The sequence below is a fragment of the Marmota flaviventris genome, chromosome 8 (genome assembly GCF_047511675.1).
Source record: "Marmota flaviventris isolate mMarFla1 chromosome 8, mMarFla1.hap1, whole genome shotgun sequence".
NCBI classification, from domain to species: domain Eukaryota; kingdom Metazoa; phylum Chordata; class Mammalia; order Rodentia; family Sciuridae; genus Marmota; species Marmota flaviventris.
The window spans coordinates 131408284-131426520 of NC_092505.1; the positions used below are offsets into that span (position 1 = coordinate 131408284).

The 18237-nt window shown below is 39.6% G+C and overlaps 1 protein-coding gene across 1 annotated transcript in view; it reads right to left on the reverse strand.

Moving 5' to 3' along the window:
• The window catches only part of LOC114091369 (collagen alpha-4(VI) chain-like), a 103710-nt gene that overhangs the window by 12421 nt on the left and 73052 nt on the right, over positions 1-18237 (reverse strand). The window contains 7 exon segments of the mRNA XM_027933853.2: positions 8135-8628; positions 8715-8726; positions 10132-10168; positions 11126-11161; positions 12428-12490; positions 14020-14082; positions 14186-14221. Coding sequence (XP_027789654.2) covers positions 8135-8628; positions 8715-8726; positions 10132-10168; positions 11126-11161; positions 12428-12490; positions 14020-14082; positions 14186-14221 — 741 coding nt within the window.

Genomic DNA, 18237 nt, shown 5'->3' on the forward strand with positions numbered 1-18237 from the left:
GAGACCCCTCTAGAATATTCTTGGTCTTCAGAGATAGAGTATTCCTGGTGTTCAGAGTTAGAAGAAATCAAGGAAGGCTTTGTAGAGATGGCAAATTTGTTTTTCTCTTTTACTTTGCCTTTCCAGTTATGATTAATTTAATAACCAATAATAAGACTTAAAAACAAAATATAATAATAACAATAATAAACTCAACAAGGTCCATGGGATAACAATTCTTTTTTCTTCCTTGGGCCACAACCAGACTACATTTCCTAGCCTCCTTTGCAAATCACTGTTACATGGCTGCAGTCTAGCCAATGGAATGTAGGTGGAAGTGATGTATGTTATTTGCGATGCACTATAGTCCATTGCTCCCTGTACCCTCATCTGCCAGGCAGACAGAGGATCCATAAAAAGATTTTGAGGCCCTAGGCTATAATGAGACCACTGATTGAAAGATCTCAGATCCTTAGACAGCTACAAGCAGCAAAACAGCTCTCTGCCATGACACCCACACATTCATTCATTCATAAGGGTCACATCTGCTTGTAAAGATGGCAGAAAAAATCTTGGGCTGGGGATTTAGCTCAGTTGGTAGAGTGCTTGCCTTGCATGCACAAGGCCCTGGGTTCAATTCCCATCACCACACACACAAAAAAAATCTTTTATGATGCTAAGACTAGGGGACTAATGTAAGACTTTCACCTCATGACAAAATTAGAAATGCTTTCAGATTCTTTCTGTTAGGACCTGAGGTGTGGATTGCAAAGAGGTAACCGTCTACACTTAGCCGCGTCCATCTTTTAATCTACTCCCTATCAAAGCACATAGGATGGCGCCCCACTGAGGGTTTGCTCCTCCTCCTCCTTCATCCTTGGTCAAGAACAAGCAGATTCTGGGCCCTTCTCTGGGTAGCAAGGTGCTGAGGAGTTGAAGATGTTGCGCTAGGCCTCAAAGAAATTAACAGTCAAGAGTTACTTTAGAAAAGAATATTCTGCAATATATACTCATTACAGAGTGCTTCACTCTCTGTTCATGGCTGCAGCATATCCCAAACATTGTCTTTCAGAGTGAGCTTACTTAAAGGAAATGTCCTAGTAAGGAAAGAAATAAGAAGAGCTGAACATGTATTTATCTAATGGAACACCAAAATCCATGGGATCATTGCTAGTTCCCCAAGAAAAAAGGCAAAAGTAAACTTAAATTCTGCTTTTTCCCTGACTTAGACATTGAAATCAACCAAACAGCTAGGACATAAAAGTCCTAACAAGCTGCAAAGAGATACGAAAGTGACGTGACCACACATTCGAAGGGCTTGAACCCTAAGGGAAAGGCACACAAAGGACTTTCAAGAAGAAAAAAGTTCTAAGAATATGTTTTAAGAAAACGGAAAGAAGAAATTCATTTTAAGGCCAGGGCTAGAGGAGACCCTATTACTTTTTATGAGGATAATGGCATCTGGGACTTTTGAGAGCATGAGTAGGGTACTGAGCTGAAAAAGAAGCAGGAGAAAGCATTCCAGTGTGAAGGAATAGCATGTACAAAGACCCAGAAGGGGACACTGGTTATCTCTCCAGTTCTTCTCAATGCCTCCACTTCTCACATATTTCAGAACATCCTCTTCCAATGTGCATCTACAGAGCACATTTGAAACCTGCAAGTCATGGATACAAGGAGGAAGCTGGCAGAAAGAGGGAGTGCACAGGTGCCAACATTCAATAATCAGACCTATTCCACATGATCATCAGATCCAAGTATGGACTAAACCAAATAGACTTGATTAATTACCCAAGGACTAAACATTGTCCACAGGGTTATGACATTTGCTAGCTTTACTGGAAATCACAGGAAGCAATTTGGAAGGCTTCTGAAACCAGGATCTATGGCAATGCACCAGGAGAAATGAGGAGGCTCAGATCACCCTAGGAGCTTCAATTTTTTCCCAGAAGTTGTGGGAAAATGCTGAATTCACACCAAAAAAAATAAATAAATAACCCAATCAATAAACGAGCTAAGGAACTGAGCAGACACTTCACAGAAGAAGAAATACAACAGATCAACAAATATATGAAAAAATGTTCAACATCTCTAGCAATTAGAGAAATGCAAATCCAAACTAAGATTTCATCTCACACCAGTCAGAATGGCAACTGCCAAGAATACAAGCAACAGGGGCTGGGGTTGTGGCTCAGTGGTAGAGTGCTTGTCTATCGTGAGTGAGCAACTGGGTTCAATCCTCAGCACCACATAAAAATAAATAAAAATAAGGCATTGTGTCCACCTACAACTAAAAAAGTATTTTAAAAAAAGAATACAAGCAACAATAAGTGTTGGTGAGGATGTGGGTGAAAAGATACATTGCTTGTAGGACTGCAACCACTCTGGAAAGCAGTATGGAGATTCCTTAGAAAACTTGGGATGGAACCACCATTTGACGCAGCTATTCTTCTCTTTGGTCTATACCCAAAGGTCTTAAAATCAGCATACTACAGTGATGTAGCCACATCAATGTTTATAGAGCTCAACTCACAACAGCTAAACTGTGGAACAACCTAGATGCTCGTCAACAGATGAATGGATAAAGAAACTGTGGTATATATACACAGTGGAATATTACTCAGCCTTAAAGAAGAATGAAATTATGGCATTTGCAGATGAATGGATAGAGTTGGAGAATATCATGCAAAGTGAAATAAGCCAATCCCAAAAAATCAAAGGCCAAATGTTTTCTCTGATATGTGTATGCTGATCCATAATGGCAGGGGAGGGCAAGGGAAGAATGAAGGAACTTTGGGCAGAAGGGAGTGAGGGGAGGGAAGGGGTCATGGGGATGGGAAAGATGGTGGAATGAGACAGACATTATTACCCTATGTACATGTATGATTGCACAAATGGTGTGACTCTGCATTGTGTACAACCAGAGAAATGAAAAGTTGTGCTCCATTTGTGTACAATGAGTCAAAATGCATTCTGCTGTCATGTATAACTAATTAAAATACATAATTTTAAAAGATATATTATTTTAAAATCACAGGAAACATGGGCAAAGTAGTTTATAAAATGCAGAATGTGGATGAACTTTAAAGTAGTATGAGACTGCAAGCAAATTCAAACATGCCTTCCTAGTCTGTACAAATTCATACTTCTCTTTCTTTGAGGAAATTCATGGGAGAAGTTATTGGCAGCACTAATGGATTAGATATCAGGAATTTGAGTCCTAATCCTTATGTGCCATATTTGACCTTGGAGAAGCTTCTGGCTTCAGTTTTCTCGTGACAGAGTTTTAGGGTAGGAATCAATGCCACTGAGTTCTCTTCCTGCCCCAACACAAGCTGGTCCTCAGTTACTGATTCTGTATTGGCCTCTTCTTCAGGACAGAGCATCTTTTCTATTCTGAGCAACTCAGAGCACATAACCTTTCTGTTGCTCTGCTTGCTGGAAAACTGCTAAATTAAACTGAATTTGAATAGATAGATAGAGAACTTTATTTTTTTCAGAACTGGGGATCGAACCCAGGGGTGCTTAACTGAGCCACATCCCTAGCTCTTTTTATTTTTTATTTTGAAACAGGGTCTTGCTAAGTTGCTTGTGCCTCACTAAGTTGCCGAGGCTGGCTTTGAACTCATGATCCTCCTCCTGCCTTGCCTCAGCCTCCTAAGCCTCTGGGATTACAGGCATGGACCACCACACCTGGAAGAACTTTCATTTTTAACTTTTCTTAGGAACATTAATTTTATAATCATGATTAACATTTTGAACTGTTCTTGCAAAAGAATTGTGGGCATGACTACACAAAAACCCAATGGAAATCCACAAGGAAACTGATTCAGTAATAGATGCATCTGTACCAAGTTGTCACTTATAACCATATAATTACTCAGACTTTGGACTTGCCAACACAGTCTGTCACTGATAATTGAGACAAGATACTTCCTGAGAAAGCTCAAGCAAAGAAATAGTGTGGGAAGGAATTCCAGTATGAGGAGAGGAGAAAACTGGCCCTGTGATTCCTACTTCAAACTCGCATCAGCATCAGAGAAGGAAATCTCGAAAATAGAGTACCTAAAACACAATCCAAGAGATCTGCTTGAAGCTCAAAGCTTTACTATCATTTAACCAGCACCATGGTAATTCCCACAACCAAGTTCATTCCTAAATGTCTGACTGTGGCTAGTTGGGACCAGTTGTTATACTAAAGATGGGAGTATCTTGAGCGATGAGGATAGGGCACAGGGGTTTGCATTAACAAACACTTTGTTTAATAGACAGCCATTTTCTCAAAGGATACAAGGACAATCCTCCAACCTCAACCCCCAAGATTAAAGGACTCCCTATGAGCCCTGACCTAGAGAGACCCAGGGCTTATTAGCTCGATGCTTCAGCTGCTATACTAAGCTGCCAGAGACCATTCCTGGGACTGAGTTGGGGGAAGGTCTTGGCTTGGAAAGATGGAAATAAAAGGGAAGAAGAAAATGCTAGGGAGGAGTATTTGCCTTGGATAGAGGATAAACTAGCCAGACCCTAAGGAGTTAGAACTGTCTAACATGAAATTGAAGTAAGGGCTTGGAAAACAAGGAGAGAACCCTGGAAAAAGTAAGGAGAAAGAAACAGACACAGAGAGAAAAGAACATAGCCACATAACCTGTGCCTGACCCAAGGAGAATGAGTACAACAGTTTTGGCTCCTGCCAGTTGGCATGGTGCCACCAAAGCCTACCACGAAGAAGCCAACTCTTCCTGGACTCCCCTGCAAGCATTAGGGTCAGCACTGGGTTGAGGGTGTTGGGTGGAAAAGTGGGGCTTAGGAATAAGCCATAGCAGAATGCAAATTCCAGAACTGCATAGCTTAGAACAAGTCACTTGCCCCCTGACCTTCACTTACCTCATCTGGGAAATGCAAATTATCATTATTAACTTGCAGGACAATTATAAGTGTGTTAGACCAACAACAGTCCTCAAATCTTAATATTCATGCAAACCCTCCAGGATCTTGATATAAATGCAGATTGTGATTGATTAGATTATGGGCAAAGCTTAAAATTTAACATTTCTCACATGGGTGATGCTACTGTTACTGGTCCACAGACCACAGTTTGAGTAGTGAGGGGCTCAGACGACAAGGCATGGAAATCAAGAAGCAAGCAGCACTGTAGCTGGAAATTCAAAGGTGCTCGTCAAATGGAAGCTATTTGATTTAATAAATCCTGAGCAAAGGGCACTCTTAAGGACCTCAACATGGTAATATAATGACCTACGTTGAGCATACACACAGGAAGTGTCAGGTGCCCCTATAGCAATAACTCTCATAATCCTTACAACAAATCTATGAGTTTATGCCTATTTTACAGGCGAATAAATTGAGGTTCTGGGGCCAAATAACATGCTCAGATTACATAAGGGAAAAAGGTAGGGTTTGAAGTCTCATTGCCTATTTCCTTCCCCATGTCACTGAACCAGGCTTTAGGGTATTAAGAATCTAATGGAGAATGTAGCAGCCATAGGTAGTATCAACTTTTCTAAATTCTGAAATTTATACCAAAATTTTAAATATTAAACCAAAATTTTTCTTTGGCCTTCCTTTTAATGTTTTCATCTTTTAGCTTTCATTTTCAAACTTTAAAGCTTTTTTTTTAAGTCTCCTATGATAGCCAGCATCCCACTCCTTGGATTTGTTAAGAGAAATACACAGGAATAATAATAGGGCCAGTTCATAGCTCATAGTGTTATTGTAAAGATAACATGCATTAACATGGCAAAAGAACTTAGAACATCTAAAGTCTCTTTTTTCTCCTATTTTTGAATTTTGAATTCAAAATCTCATTGCTAAAGGAAATTCCAGACTTTGAACAACTATTTAACTGCTCTGTGTCCCTGTTTTGTTCTCTGAAAAATAGGCTTATAATACCACTTATCTCATTGGATTGTTGTGAGGATTAAATAAACCAAGAGAAGCCTGGATATTTATCCGAAAGAACTAAAATCAGCCTACTCTAGGGACAAGTGCACACCAATGTTTATAGCAGCACCATCCACAATAGTCAAGTTATGGAACCAGTCTAAGTGCCCATCAGCAGATGAATGGATAAAGAAAATACGGTGTATACACACACAATGGAGTTCTATTCATTCACAAAGAAGAATGAAATTATGTCATTTATTGGCAAATGGGTGGAACTGGAGAACATCGTGCTAAGGGAAATAAGCTGGACTCAGAAAGTCAAAGGTTGATTGTTTTCTCTCATATGCAGAACATAGGAAAAAGGAGAACTGTGACTATATCACAATGCCTTCCAATATTATATATAACCAATTTTTAAAAATAAAGAAATAGAAGACCAACTGAGTAGAGAAAGGAAATCAGGGGAAAGACTATAACAAGAGGGCTATAACAGTGAACAAGAAACTCACTCTGATTTTAACTTTGTTTCTCAACCCAAGATATTTCATCCATCCTTCCTGGCAGTTTGCAAGCTGTCACAAGTTTATCTATTGATTCTTAGAAGCATATTCACAGCTGTGTCAACAAAATCTCTCACCTATCACTTGTGCTACACACACTCCATCTTAAGAGAAAATTAAATGGTCTGGCACAGCTGAATTCATTAGCTCTTAAGTTGAACCATATGACATTTCCATTTTCTCAGGTTGAAAATGGTCAAATATTGGCAATGTCACCTGGTTTAAAGCAGCCTGAAATCTCTTAAGAAGAAAAACACCCTTCATTTTGATTAATCATCCCAGATATTCCAGAAGAATATACGGCAATAGGGTCCCTACTAAGACCCCCTCCTCCCTGCATACACAGCAATCTCTGGGGAATTCACGTTAGAAAAGGTGAATTTTAAAGACTAGATAAATGAGTAAGTTGTGGAACATACATATGTAGAAATACTGCACAGGAATAACAAAAAACAAATTACCCCATATACACAGCATGGATGAACAAGGAAAACAGACATTATGTTTACTGGAAGAAGTCAGGCACAAAAGAGTATGTGCTGCGCATTTCAATTTATATGTAGGTCTAGAACATGTTAAAAAACAACTATCTGACTGTGATAGAAATCAGAAGAGTAGTTACCCTGGAGTGTGTGAGTGTCCTCTATCTGAAACCACATCTTGGTAACAGGAGAATAAACATATAAAAATCCATCTCTGTGTGTGTGCATAAAATCGCTGCACCTTTTCTACTTTTTAAATAAAATACATATGTTATATCCTAGTTGTTATGCTTTACATGGGAGGTGTCCCCCAAAAGCTCATATGTGAGATAATTAAAGAAGGTTTAGAGGTGAAATTATTGGATTATAAGAGCCTTAACCTAATCAGTGTGTTAATCCACTGATATGGATTAATGGAGTGGTGACTGTAGGCTGGTAATATATGGCTGGAGGAGGTGGGTCATCAGAGGGTGTGCCTTTGGGATATATATTTGGAAAGGTGATCATATTCTCTCTCTCTCTCTCTCTCTCTCTCTCTCTCTCTCTCTCTCTCTCTCTCTCTCTCTCCTTCCTGGTAATGTCCTGAACTGTTTTCCTTCCATTATGATGTTCTGCCACACCTCAAGCCCCAAGGAATGGAGTCGGCCATCTACAGACTGTGACCTCTGAAACCATGAGCCCCAAAATAAACTTTTCCTTCTCTATGTTGTTCTTGTCAGGTCTTTTGGTCTCAGCAGCAAAAAACTGACTAAAACACCAGTTTAAGAAAAAAAAAGGAAGAAAGTTACAGTCTGTGACCCCAATGATACAGTTTAGCATAGTGGTTAAGAACACCTTTGAAAGTAGATAATATCGGTCCTTCCACTAGCTAGATATCTGACCATCAATGATATACTGAACCTCTCTAAGCCTCAGATTTATTATCTCCAACATGGAGATAAATAATAACACCCACCCTCTAGAGCTTTGGGGATCACTGAGGAAGATAATATCTATGAGACAGAACAGGTGCTGAGGAACTGCCAGTTAGTGCTAGGAGTAGCCCTAGCAATAAGGTCCATACTGAGACCCCTCACTCCTTGCCTCCACAGCAATCTCTTGGAAATTCTTCCCCTGAACAACTCTCATTCCTCAAGTGATCCTTGGTGGAGGGGTAAGAACCAGGTGCCAACTCCGTGGACCCTACCCATCATCAATCCCCCACCCACTTACCAGTAGAGCATCTGGAAGGTTGTGCTCCTCTGTGAAGGTGATGATCACAGGTGTGACGTCCACTGCACTGAGCTCCAGCATGGCTGTGCTGACAGCAACTGTGTCATAGGCCCTGCCCGCCTGGAAGAACACAGCCACCTTCCTCACCAGGATGCCAGGGCGCACACGTTTGAATACATGTCTTGCCACAAACCTCATGGCAGCCCCAAGGTTCCTGTGGCCAGATGACTGTACCAGAGGGATTTTCCTAACAGCCTGCAGAAGGGCAGGCTTCCCCTTGTAGTCTGAGAATCGAACCAGATAATCTGTTCTGACATTGTAGGAAACAATGGCCACTCGGGCACCCGTTGGGCAGTGACTCTCGCTTATTTCCAGCTTCATCAACAAAGATAATAAAATGTCTCTCATCCTCTCAAAATCCAGCTGGGAGGTACCATTTGACATGTCCAAGGCAAAGGCCACTTCAGTCGGGAACACCGGGCATTTATGAACACCTTGACACAAGGGAGACACAGATTTAAGATACTGTGTAACACCTCCAAACAGGTGAGGATTTAAGCAAATAAAGAGTATAATTTACCTGTTGAGCAAGCTGGAAGGCAATTAATTTTGGAAAGACAAGAAGATTATTAGTTTATACAGACAGTGGCATCTTTTCCGTGTGTTTCAATATGAAAAACCTCCCCTCCCAGCAATTCAAGCAGTACCTTCTAGACTCCTGCTGAGTAAGTTTCCCAGCATCTATTCTCCCTTTTCTCTAAGGTAACAGAACTCCACTTTCTGACTTGGCATATGGCTGCCTGGAACAAAGACCACATTTTCCAGTGGGGTAGCCCTCTTATTAAATTCTGCATAACAGGGTAAGAAAATTAATAGGTGCCAAGTATCCTGGTCCTTTCCCTTCCTTCCCCACTGGTTGAAATGTGTGTATGATGGCTAGAGCCTCACAAACTGCTTGGACCATGAGGTGGTTTGGAAGATAAGGTGTAAATACACACACACACAAACACACAATAACAGAATAAGAAAATATAAGGGGTCAGGCATGGGGGTGCGCACTGGTAATCCCAGAGATTCAAGAGACTGAGGCAGGAGGATTGCAAGTCGGATGCCAGCCTCAACTGGCAACTTAACAAGACCCTGTCTCAAAATAAAAAACAAAATGGGCTGGGGATGTATATGGGGTGCTCAGTTTATAGCACCCCTGGGTTCAATCTTCAGTTTAAGAAACAAAGAGGAGAGAGCGAGGTGGGGGGGGAGGAATACAGAGACTGTATCCCTCAATACCATGTGGCTCCACAGGCAACCCACACTGACAACTTCCGGGCTTTGACTTGAGAAATATATTCGTCTAGTGTTACTGAGGATAACAATAGTCTCATTCAAGTGAAATTAAATCTCATACATTGAGCCATTCTGAAACTACATATATGTATATATACACATGTATATATAATTTATATGTAATACATAAAATATAAACTCTACATATTATATACCAAGGTACATATACAAGTAATATATTCTTGTGGAAATTTTTCAAATTATCCTTAATCCATCCATACATGTAAATATATACGTGTGTATAAATGATAATGTATAAATAATTATTCTTTTTTATTTCCTAAAACTTGGAGCTTAGTATATGTTCCATGCTGAATCATCTTTCACTTAGTACATGATGATTTTTTCATCACTACATTTAGAGCCATATCATCTATTCTACTATATAGCTGCCCCATAAATTCTTCGGCCAATAGTTCCTTCATAGTTGAATTGGTATGTCTTTCAAACCACTTCACTTCTGAGATCATACTGGAAAAGATTATTTACCCAAAGGGGGACTGAACCCAACGTGTTAATTTGTAAGAACTTTTCATGATAAAAAAGCCACCTTCCAAGCCTCAGTCAAATCCTCAGGGGACATTAGCCCCCAATCCTTGACCTAGTCCCACTTCACATACTGGCTCCTTTTGAGTGTTTTCCAAATAACTTACGACAGTTTTCTCGAATGAGATCAACAATTTCACAAGGCTGTTAGAAAGATGGAAAGAGACAGGGAAAGGAAATAAGAATTTAATTTGAAAACATATTTTTCTTCACTCCTGTGACTTAGAAATGTCATGTGGATGTTATCAGGGCATACCTGAAGCTCTTTAATCTATAACAGAAAACTCAAAAATTATTAGAGCCAATGAAACTATCCAACAATTCTATTTCTGGATCCAGTAGATAATTTAAAACATTTAGAAGATTTTATATACAATATAACAAGATAGATAGATAAGCCATTCTATTTTTTTTTTTAATCCACATCACAAACAATGGAATCAAACCTGATTTTGAAGTTGAAATTCAGAAATCTCAGCGGAGATTGAAGAGAAATGCTTTCAGTGCTTGGATCTCTCTATTAGCAATTCCTGTGATACTTCTCTAGAATGACTGACAAGATAAGTACCCCACTATCTCTCCTAGTAATTCTGCTTCTTCCTTTGAACCCTTGTTCTTTGCCCTGTTCTACCCTCAACCCCAGATCCCATCACTTCCTGTCCTCAGTTGTCTCCACAGCCCCACTCCCTGCCTAATAGTTTTTGTGTACTTGGGAGATGAAAAATCATAACTTTTGAGATTGGTTGAGGTGTACCAGGAGGCACAACAGCCTGTACCATACTGTGTGTTAACCTACAAACAGTTGGTAAGCAATGTTTGAGCTTCATAGAAAGGCATACTGCACAAAGGTAGTAGCCTCAGAGTTCTTCCTTTCACATCAACTGATGCTACTCAAAAACATCTAGACTCCTTGCTGAATTTAAATATTATTCTTTTTTTTTTACTCAGTTATAACATTGCAAAGTCTATAAACAAACTACTAGCAGAATTTGTAAAAAATAATCTAAAGAATCTTTAAGATTAATTGATTGCCATTTGGGGAAACTGGAAATCTTTATGTTCTGAAAAAAATAAAGTTTATAATTAAAAATCTTCACCTACCATCATGTTCACCAAACCTTTGGGTCCCTTGATGCCCTGAAAAGAACAGACACTTGGATTTAAAACAAACATTCTGATATCTAACACATTCTTCTCCAGAACTGACAAAATATCAGCTATTATATTTTTAAAATATAAAAATATTTTACTATGAAAGTTCACCACCATACATAGATAGCCATTCACTCCTAGCCCTAGGATTCTGTCTGACTCCTTAAAGCAGGCCAGAGTGCCTAAGAAGTATGTCCCAGACTTCAGAGTATGGGAAGTCCACACAGATGGCACATAAAGACTCTTAGCATTTTGCAACCAAGCTGTAGCTCAGGATCAAATTCAGGAAAAGTTCATTCAACATCCCAGGTCTGTTCATACACTGTTCTAAATTAAATCCTAGTCCTTCCCCATCCCTTCTCTCCATCCACCCATCACTACCCTGTCTTTTCCCTAGTACATGTTTGGTGCTAGGGAAATCCTGGAGAGTGAGTCTATCAATGCAAACAAGATGAGCCAAATATTTATGCATATTGTAGCTGCAGCCTGGCTCCAATCACTTTGGGAGTCTAGAGATCTTTGTTTTTTATGCAGCACAAATTAGCCATTTGTAACCTTGGGCAGATCACCATAATCTTCTCAGTCTCTGTTTCTTCACTTGAATGTACTATGATGTGAATAGTCCTCTATCTATATGACTATCTAGCTTTGTCTCACCTCTCCAGTAAACCCTAAACCTCAGTGAAACCACCAGGTTTAATGCCCAGCTGACTTTAGATGCCATTCCATGCCCTAGGAGGAGGTAGGGGGCAGAATCATAGCTTTGAAGTCTTTCCTTTCAAACCAAATGACTTTTTACAGAATTTTAAAAGATATTTATAGGCTTAGAACACTATTAATTCAGTTAGGATTATAAAAATTATTATTTTGTTAGGATTTCCTTCTGGTTTCTGGATACACATCGTTGCTCATCTTGTTTGCATTGATAAACTCACTCTCCAGTGAGTTTTAATCATTATCTTATGTATTTAGGCAGATTCATAAATCTCTAGTCAGTCCAATATATTCCCCATGCTCAAGAAAAAATATATATGTATGTGTGTGTATATATGTATATATATATTTTTTTAATAAGTACACACACTGAGTAATGATTTGAAGCTAATGTTCTCTGAAGCAAATTTGGCTTATTCCCTAGATTCTTTTGTTTGTCTCAAATGTTCACTTCCTCTTTATAGACACCTTTTATCAAATCTTTATGCATTTTTATACAAAGGTTGAAAATAAAAGAAAGGAACAGACACATGTTACCATTTTGCCTGGTGGGCCTTGGTCACCTGGAGCTCCAATAAATCCAGGAAAGCCAGCATTACCCTAAAAATGACCAAAGCAAAGAATAAGCTTCCCCACTGATTACAACTAACAGAGACCCGCTTTGAGATATCAAGTTGTCATTATACATAAGGCCAATGAGTCTGCCATTGTCCAGTTGGTTTATGAACTGTAAATCCATGAGGAGAGAAATGGAGACTAGAAAGAGAAGGGGTACCTTTTCATTAACCATCCAGCCTTCCTGCCCTACATACCTAACTCCAGACTTGCCCATGTGTGATACACACACACTTCCAGACAAGCCTTCAAAGAGTTGAGTCTCAAGGTCATATAGCAAAAAGGAATACGTGAAGTCTATGTTGAGGTCCTGACATCAAGGAAAAGGAAAAATTCCCACACCACCATCAGGTTCTCAGTGTCTCAGAAAAGGCACATGATTTTTCATAGGCTCACTGCTTGTATTCCAGGTATTTGAAATGACACAGCATTATTTGGATTTCACTGATGCTTTCACCCTTTTTTATTTGAAACTAGAGAGATAAGTTAGCTGATTAGGGTAACTATAGCCAGCAGTAAGCCAAGTTAAGCATAGATCAAATTTTTCTTTCAGTCATTGCCAATGGGTGAAGATTCCAATTACTGAATACATGGAAAATACAAATTATCAGCCAGATGTTGGGACACATACTTATAATCCCACTACTTGGGAGGCTGAGGCAGAAGGATTGCAAGTTCCATGCCAGCCCCAGCAACTTAGCAAGATCCTATCTCAAAAAAATAATAAAAAGGGATGATAGGGATACAGCTTGGTGGTAAGGAACCCCTAGGTTCAATCCCCATTACCAAAAAAAGAAAACATATATTCTCTTTTCCTTCCTCTTTTTCTGCACTTTCTGTCCTTTCCCTGGCTAGCCTTGGCGCTTTGATATCTATCAGCTAAACACTACCACTGTGTTAATATCCACAGGATTAATCTTTTCAAAAAAGAGTTGCCAGTGATTGTGGCTCTTCAAGACTAAATCTTAAGAACCTGAAGGAATAGATTTTTTTATGGTTTTTTTTTATTGGTTGTTCAAAACATTACAAAGCTCATACATATTTCATACATTAGATTCAAGTGGGTTATGAACTCCCATTTTTTCCCCCAAAAGGAATAGATTTTTTAATGGGAGACTCCATGAAGCACAATTGACTGAAATTTCACCAAGATAGAATTCCTGAGAAATAATAAATAAATAAATAAAATAGCTAAAAGAAAGTTAAGGCTTGGAAGAATCCCGAAGAAACAGCAATGATTGCTCTACAGCTAAAACTCATCCAGACTTACCAAAGAGAGAGGGGCCCCAGCATGTTTTTAAAAGGTTGATCTTGTATAACTAAAACTCTAATTTTTATTTTCTGTTGTTATGGTTTGGTAAACTGCATTGCATTCAGAAGATAAATGAGGGGGATTAAGTGGAGAGTGTGGTAGATCAGAGAAAGGATGGAAAGTGCTTTAAGAAGGAATGGGCTTCCTGCCACGAAGTCCCATTAATGCAATGGAAGTGTGGAAGAGGGTTCTTAGGGCTTACCCTCTTCCCTCTTATTCCCTTTGCTCCCTTCTCTCCTTGGTGGCCAGGGTCACCATCTTCTCCCTTAATAAAATCAAAAGCAGAACAGTGAATGTAAAGAAAAATAAATACAAACGAATGACACATGCTGCCTACCAGTTTCCAGGCCAGAAAGACATCTTCTTACTTGTTCACCAGGATAGCCAGGGAATCCAGGTTCACCCTAGTGTTGGAAATGAGATAAGGTCATGTTTTAATGTCATGTGATGAAGTATTTCCTTTACATTCCTCACTTAAAGAAGACATTGTAATTTTGAGGAAAGAGATTCAAAACCGGTGCCAGGAAAAACAACTACATAAATTGTTATTATCTTGAGCTGCTCTCAAGGGGCCCTACTCCATTTCTCTAATTCAAAATGAAACAACTTGTAAACGATTTTTACAAATTTTTCTCCCTCTCCTTGGCATACTGTATAATGATACTTCCTTCTTAAGCATTTTTCTCTCTCCTTTTAAATAACCCTACGTTTGACCCAATGGAAACCAAGGGGGGAGCACCAAATTGAATGTTAGGAAGCAAGCATTCATTGTCAGAACCAAAGGCATGCTGCAAAGCAACCTTTCTTTCAACAAGTATTTATTTAGCATCTACCATGTGCCAAGCACTTCACTAGGCCCTGGGAACTCAGCGGTGAACAGAACAAAGACCCCATAGAATTTAAATGCCAGTGAGGAAGCAAGCAAACAAACATATAGCGTGTCAGGGAAAGAGAAATGCTATTCCCGGAAAGGGATCAAGAGGTAAAATATTATAATTGTCCTTCAGTATTCATGGAAGATTAGTTCTAGCATCCTGTAGAGACAAAACATCTGTGGATGTTCAAGTCCCTTGGGCAAAATGGTTCAGGATAGTATTTGCATATAACCTATGCATATCCTCCCATAGGCTTTAAGTCATATATAGATTACTTATAATACCTAATGCAATGCAAATGCTATGTAAACAGATGCTATACTGTATTGTTTAGGGAACAATAACATAAAAAAACTGGTACATGCTCAGTACAGACACAATTTTTTTCAAACATCTTCTATCTGCAGTTGATTAGATTTGTGCATGTGAACATGTGTTCTTGGGTGGGATAGAGGGCTATTTTATATAAGGTGACCAGGCAAAGCTTATTTGTAAAGGTGACATTTGGGCAAAGACCAACATGAATTGAGGAAACAAGCCAAACAGATATCTGGGACAAGAGTGTTCCAGGCAGGAGAAACCCCAAGGCAAGAGAATGAAAGTGTGCTGCCATGTTTAAGGAACACTGAAGCCAAATGGAGGGCAGGAAGACAGCAGGAGGAGATGAGGCTGAAGAATTCACAGGAGGCCACGGTAACTTATTCTGAGTGACCCGGGGAGTCACAGCAGGGCTTTGTTTTTTAGAATGACTCACTCTGGCTGCTTCCTGTAGAATGCTCTGAGGAAAGAGCTGAAGCAGAGAGACCAGGAATGAGACTACTGCAATAACCCAGGTAGAAAACCATGTTGGCGTGGTTCAGAGAGGAAATGTAGTCCTGAGAAATTATCAAATGCTGGATGGATATATCTGGAAGACAGACTCACCATTATTCATTGATGGATTAAATATAAGGGGTGAGAGGAAGAAACATCATTTATCCTGAGCACTTGGAGAAACTCCATACCCTGAGATGAGGAAGGCTCAGGTGAGAGGCAGGTTATCAAGGGAATCAGTTTGACCAGTGGGGTATTTGATAATATTAAAAGATTACTGCAAATTCTTTGATGTTCATATTTTTAAACAACCTTTTAAAGATGCGACCTGAATTATTTGTATATGAACTATGAGATGTTTGGGGTTTTCTTTAAAATAGTTGGCAGGAAGGGGATATAAGTAAGTGGGAATATAAATAAAACAAAATTGGCCAGGGGTTTTTCATTGTTTGAACTAGGTGATAAGTACATGAGGAGGGATCATTACTAATCTTAGTAACTAAACTAAGTCAAACTAATCTCTTCATATATGTTTAAATGTTTCTATGATAAAAAGAATAAAAGATCAATTTAAAAAGAAGAAACTTGTGTGGGAACATGCCAATTTTAAGATGCCTATTAGATGACCAAAGCAAAGCATTTCCAAAGTTAGGATATGCTCCAAACTTGAGACGTAAACTGGAGATCATGGGAGAGATGGTACTTGAGGCCAGGAAACTGGATTTTGCTGAGGACAGTCTCCCAAGGAGTGAGTGATGGGGAGATAATTATGAAAATAGAGCCCTGAGTCTTCCAATACTTAAAATCAAGAACATTCTGAAGATCCAGCAACAAGGGTTGATAAACAGCATGTAGAAAAAAAAAAAAAAGTGGGATGTACTGGAAGCTAAGTGAGGAAAGGTGTCAAGAAGAAGCCCATGGTCACCTTTGTCAAAGCTGCTGAAAGATGTGACAGGGCAGAGTGCAGACCACTGGATTTAGTAACATGAGGTTCACTCTGTCTAAAGCAGACCAAGTCAGGGAGTAAAGGCTCAACTATCATCAGTTAGAAAGTGGAACTTCTCACCCTTGCACTATGCATATTTTAGATCTGGTAGTCCTTTGTTGTGAGGGCTGTTCTGTGTGATGCAAATGTTAAATCAGCACCTCTGGTCTCTACACAGTAGATGCCACTAGCATCCCCTTCCCTCTCCCATTGTGACAACCAGAACATCTCCAGATATTTCCAAACATCCCCTAGAGAATAATATCATCCCTTGTTCTCAACTAGATATAGATGACTCCTTCAATGAGTGTTGCTAAAAATAAGTGAGGCAATGGGAGTAGTGTATATCCAAGTAAGGAATTTGGGGAACTTGTTTTTCTTAAGATGAGAAATATTCGTATTTTTGTACACAAATGGAAATAACTGACACTGGACGATGCAAAAGATCAAAGTGGCATATTCAGAGGACAGAGCTCTGAGTAAACAAAAGGAGTAGAGTTCAGTCTAAGAGATGAGGAACTAATGTTGGATAGAAACATGAATGTTCATCCAGAGCAGAAGACGAAGGCAGGATATTTGGGTCCAGATGTAAGTGGATAGGCCCACTTGGTGGTGGACATATGCAGACGTTCTCATCTCATTGCTTCTGTTAATGAAGTCGGAAGCTCGATCGTGTGCTTTAAGTGTAGAAGAGAAAGCAAAATAGAAAGAGCCTTGGAGGTTTGAGGAGAGTGGAGAGGGTATGAAATAGTTACCTGGATGAGGAGGATAGTGATTAGACTAGGAAAAGGTAGCTGAACTGCCAAGCAGCAATAAAGCCCGTTTAAAGTGAGACCACTAGACCTTGCCAAGGAAAATTCACACAAACGTTGACTGAATCTATGTGTTGCATCATGTTAACAACACACATAGAGGGCCCTTGTGCTTAGCTGTGAGCTGAGCACATACTACCCAGAATGTTCTTCACATGCAACTACTTCCCTAGAGTAGAAAAACTTAGTTTGCCTAGATGGGGCTCCAGGAGTCTAGCCTCTACACTTTGCTCTGTCTCTGACTAGCCATATGACCACAGGCAACTTACTTCACTTCTCTGAGCCTCCGTTTTCTTGACTGTAACTCAATGAGGCTGAACTAGATGGTCACGAAGGCTCTTTCTCTCTCTGTCATTCCATGGATATTCACTAAGAACTTACTGTGTTGGACATTTTTTTTTCCTCAACATGGCCGCAGTGTCATCTTGCAGCCACAGAGGAAGCATGAGAACTGCAGAGAAGCCAGCCCAGAGTCCTGACATCATGAAGTAGCTGAGCATCACTAAACATCCCAGTGATTTCTTACTTTGTGAGGCAATAAATGATGGTGATAGATAGTATTTTAGAGACTAAACCATTCAGAATACGAGTTTGTTCAACTAGCTTCATGTGACCTCCATGTTTCAAAACCCATCAGTGAGTGACCCATGAACTATGTGGAAAATACTAGCTTCTTATGGTAGTGGCACTCTTTAATTAATACTTATTTATTAAGCACCTTCCCTGTGCCAGGCTCCGTTTCAGCAATGCAAAGATGAATAAGGGGCAATCATGTTGTTGGTTCATAGACTAGGTGGGTAGACATAAATACAGAGAAATTATAATATAACCTACCTGGAAAGGCGCTACTGCAGAAATACACACAATGTGCTTTAGGAACACAGAGCATAGGATGACAAATTCTGTCTGGAGAAGTTAAAAAGGTTTCCACCAGG